We start from the raw sequence: 4,603 nt of genomic DNA, 5'->3' as shown, positions 1-4,603 counted from the left end.
TCATTATATATAATACACAATACCATATACTATAAACATTATACAAATTAATAAATAAATAAATAAATATCTCCATTCTTTGCTGATCTAAGATTTCCAAAACCTTATATGAGATTCCACGAATTTGGATTAGTGGATTTTCAAAAGCTCTTGACACCTAAGTTCACAAAACGCGTTCTCAAACAGAGCACTCTCACTTGTCACTTAATCCATTTCTTTATTTTTTCTCCATAAACTTCAATCACACATGTCACACCCACATTACTTACCATGTTTCCAATTTCACTTTCAATTAAATATTTTTAAAAATCTCATCCGTGCTAAATTTCATTTTCACCATACACTAAAAATAAACCAAAAAAATTGTAGCAGCATATACTAACACAAATTTTATGCACCTACGAGGAAGCCACGCATAATCACATATCTATAAATACCATTCAATGTCACAAACAAATTTTCACACTAACATTGACATATATATTTCATTAAAAAAAAAAACTATAGTGTATAATTTGCATGAACAATGTCTTCAACTGGTGCTGCTAGTTCTGCTTACAGAGGAGTCCGCAAGAGAAAATGGGGAAAATGGGTGTCCGAAATTCGCGAGCCAGGAACCAAAACAAGAATCTGGCTCGGAAGCTTCGAGACACCGGAGATGGCAGCAGCTGCCTACGACGTCGCTGCGTTGCATTTTCGAGGACGTGAGGCCAGACTCAACTTCCCTGAACTCGCAAACACTCTTCCTCATCCTTTAAGCAACAATGCTGATCACATTCGTATGGCAGCACATGAAGCGGCTTTGAGTCTCAGAGCTAACATGTTGACGCCATCAGATAACACCAGTAGAACTGACTCTGACTCGGGTGCAGGTTTAGTCAGTTCTACTGATAATATGGTGGCGCCAATGACAGTAAGACTCTCTCCGAGTCAAATTCAGGCTATCAATGATTCGCCGATGGATTCGCCTCCGACGTGGATGCAAATGTCACACCATTTCATGATGGATGATCAAAGCTACTTGTTTGGGAACAATGGATATGATTTTGAAGAGAATTATGAATGGGAGGATATGCAGCAGAGTGATTCTCTTTGGGATCCTTGATTAACTTGGTAACGTATATTTATACGTAACGTATAACGTATACATCTACAATTCCGTATATTTTAGTATTTTGAATATACTGAATTGATATTTGATATTATTAGAGGGATGAGGTTTGTTTGGTTTTATGAATTTTCTTTCTCTCAGGATGAAAGAAACAAGTAAAGGACGGTGAGTTTTGGATGATAATTATTGATTTTTTTTCAGAAGTGGAATACAGAAGATTGAATATTTGTGGAGATATAAATGGAAGTTATTATTGGCATAAAATTTAATTTGTTATATTATAGGGAGTGTGGTTTTAGATAAGGTATTATTTTTGGAGGGGTCCATTAATTTAACTATTTTTGGGAGGTGTATGGTTAGATTTATTTATAGTGGATGGTATTTATTTGTATACATAAATGGGGCACAAAGTCTGTTTTTGATAGGCTGTGGGAGGGAAAGTGTGTGCCTGTGTGGTGTGGTTATCAAAATATTAATGTTAATTTATTTAAATTAAGTTGGTGTATTAGAAGTACATTTGTCAAGCAGATGATATTATACTGGTATGTGATGATGTGTTGCTTCTGAGATGGTTTCTTGTGGGGTTATTTGATCTCTTTTGAAATTTTGGTTTAAAAATAGTTATTTCATATTTGCTACTAACGGTGAAAACTAAGGCATGGAGAATCACCATAAATGAATAAAACTAAGGCCTAGGAAAATAAACACCACAGAAAATTACAGAACATCTACAATTATTTTTGACAGTATGATGTTGTAGACTGTTTTTTAAAATATGATTTAGGAATACTTCCAAATATTTCGACCTTTAAGTTATTAATGAAGAAACGTGAAAGATATTTAGAGTCATAATATAGTGCACGTGACAAATTCGTTAAACTTTTATAAGTTTTTTTTAGTAAAGTTCTATAGTTATTTACATTTTAGAACCCTTTGTACTAGACAATTGTAAGTTTAAACAGATGTAAAAGGATCCTTTGAGATACCACATGACAGTTTCACTCTTTTTAGTTGCTCTGATCGAGTGTTCTCTTAAGATAGGTTTTTCTTAGATTTTGGGATACTAAAACATTCTTCGTGGATAACAACTCTAAAAGAGTGATGTCATCGGTCTAACATCAGACAGGTGATATCAATATTCATTGATATTCAAATATGACAATCTTTATTGATTTATTCATATCCTTCTTCTAAGTTGTTATGGCGGGGTTACTCTCTAGTCTTCTATATCCCTTTCTCGTTATCGGACATAGATCTTCACATGATATTTCTTGAAGTCCGTTGGAAGTATCTGACGACCTTTTGATTAAGATCTTGTCTGGATCTCTTATCACGTGAGACCAAAGTGTCTTGGGCCTTGGCCGAGACTAGAACAATAGTCCCTAAAGTTAGAGTCGACAGAGCCAATTCATGGTTTGTTCTGAATCCCTTTGTGAGCGGAGTTGTCTCAAAACTATAAGTTTTATCTGGCCTTTCTTTGATATTAATGTGTCTCACTATGTTGACTCCACAAAACGGCCCAGTAGGACCCCGTGTAGGTTGGTTAGACGCTACCTTACTTGTTTCTGAGAGATTGTCATCTCATGCCCCTATGTCTTCTCTTCTAAAAATGAGATATCATCGTCAGTCTATTATTGACTTTCGGTGTTCTTTCGCGCTACGTGGCTAGTAGGTGTGATGCTAGAAATTCTAGGTTGAGGGAACATTTAGTGTTTTTACTCTAGAATCGAGGTGTGATGATTAATGTATGAGAAATTGTAGAGTAATAATTTGTAGTATATATAATTTTCCCCTAGTAAAGTCACACTACTACAAAAAATCTATTTAATAGTGTTTTTTGTTTGTTTTTTATAGCGCTTAAAAGCGCTATTAACCATGCTGCTATTGTAAATATTTTTGTTTGATAGCACTTTAAAAGCGTTATTATAGTATAGTAATTAATAGCGTTTTTCCAAAAGCGCTATTATAGTACTGGTATTTAATAACATTTTTCCAAAAGCGCTACAGAAGTAGACATTTTGCGTTTTATAATACATGATCATGTGGCCTTTGACAACTTGTTTCTCATTTTTCTAAGTTTCTAAGTATTCTTATAATCTTTTGAGCTTTTTAGTTCAAAAACCCTCTATAAATAGGGGGTATTTGCTTCTTGTCCCCCTTTTGCTCTCTTTTTTTCTCAGATTTTGATTTTGGCGTCTTTTTTAATTTTCGGGTGAACTCTTTGGGATTATGTTCCTTCTTAACACTTAGCTATGTTCCTTCTAGCCCCTCATATGTGCATTCTTCTTTCCCTTGAGATTTATATCTTTGTATGTTTCTCTCTTTTTTCTTAATATGTCTATTTTCTTTATGTTTAGCAATTCAATGAATTGATATTTATTGATGATGATTTTGGTTGTTGTGTGTAAAGTGTTATCGTGAAAAGCTTTTAAAACCGCGTATTTATGGGGGGTGTTGCCTCCTCGAGGTATCTCCCAATCCCCCCTCTTATGAAGTTTTCAAAAGCATGAATAATCTACTAATGTGATTGTAATCGAGTTGGGTTAAAGGAGAGTAAAGAGTATGTCACATGATATCGCAATATGACCATCTTTTATAGACATGTTGTTATGGGTGAAGTTCCTTGATATATCTTTGGTGGTTTTAATGTGCCCACTGAACCATAATGATTGTGGGACATCGTGGACCTTTTCTATCTTGGATTGTGGTCAATTTATTCTAGTCCAGTTGAGCCACACTAATTTAATACTTTGTCGCATTTGAGAAATCCGACTGAAAAGGCATCATCATTTCTACCCCAAATAGCCTTATATGTGGCAAATAATCTAGTTCTAGGTTCCCTGTGTATGATGTTCTCTTCCAAAAATATGGGATAATTGCCTTTTATTGAATTTAAGCGCAATCTATCCGTGAGTCTATTTTTGTCTTCTTCCAAATTAAAATCTTAGAATAAAATCAATAATAAACCATGATTAGGTCTTTCAATCCCTTATTTTTCCACTACTCATAACCACTACAAGTTTATTTAGAATTGTGACAACTTAACAAAATAGGTTAAGACAAATGTCTTGGCTCCAAACCCATTTTTCTTTAACACAACACACTAATGCGTCATAATAAGATGATTCAATATGTCAAAAATCATCAACTATTAAACAATGATCTTAGATAGAGTTCTAAAAGATATGGTCAATAATTATTTGTTTGTTGAAATCAATTCATAAATTTATTAACATATGAAAAGTAGTGTGCAAGAGGTTAACCGGACAATTCTAGCCTCGTAATTGCATAAATTGGTTTTTCAATGAATAAATGGTTCCGGTAAATAAGTTGTTTTAAATAAATTATTGTTACTTATAAATCAGCAACTTAAAAAAAGTAAACTAAAAGAAGTCTATCTATAAATTCAATAAAAATAAAATTAACTAGACATAAGAATCATAAATATTGCAAAAGAGTAGAGCAAGTTATACATACGATAATGATGAAATA

At 33.5% G+C, this 4,603-nt stretch overlaps 1 protein-coding gene across 1 annotated transcript; it reads left to right on the top strand.

Moving 5' to 3' along the window:
• The first annotated feature begins 257 nt into the window (after positions 1-257).
• Positions 258-1,797, top strand: LOC131647101 (ethylene-responsive transcription factor ERF021). The gene is made up of 2 exons (XM_058917014.1): positions 258-1,113; positions 1,253-1,797. Exon 1 carries the CDS (start codon positions 527-529, stop codon positions 1,103-1,105), a length of 579 nt encoding a protein of 192 aa, XP_058772997.1. The 5' UTR covers positions 258-526; the 3' UTR covers positions 1,106-1,113; positions 1,253-1,797.
• The last annotated feature ends 2,806 nt before the right edge of the window (positions 1,798-4,603 follow it).

The sequence above is a fragment of the Vicia villosa genome, linkage group LG2 (assembly GCF_029867415.1).
Source record: "Vicia villosa cultivar HV-30 ecotype Madison, WI linkage group LG2, Vvil1.0, whole genome shotgun sequence".
Taxonomy (NCBI): domain Eukaryota; kingdom Viridiplantae; phylum Streptophyta; class Magnoliopsida; order Fabales; family Fabaceae; genus Vicia; species Vicia villosa.
This window is presented reverse-complemented; position numbering and strand designations above follow the sequence as displayed.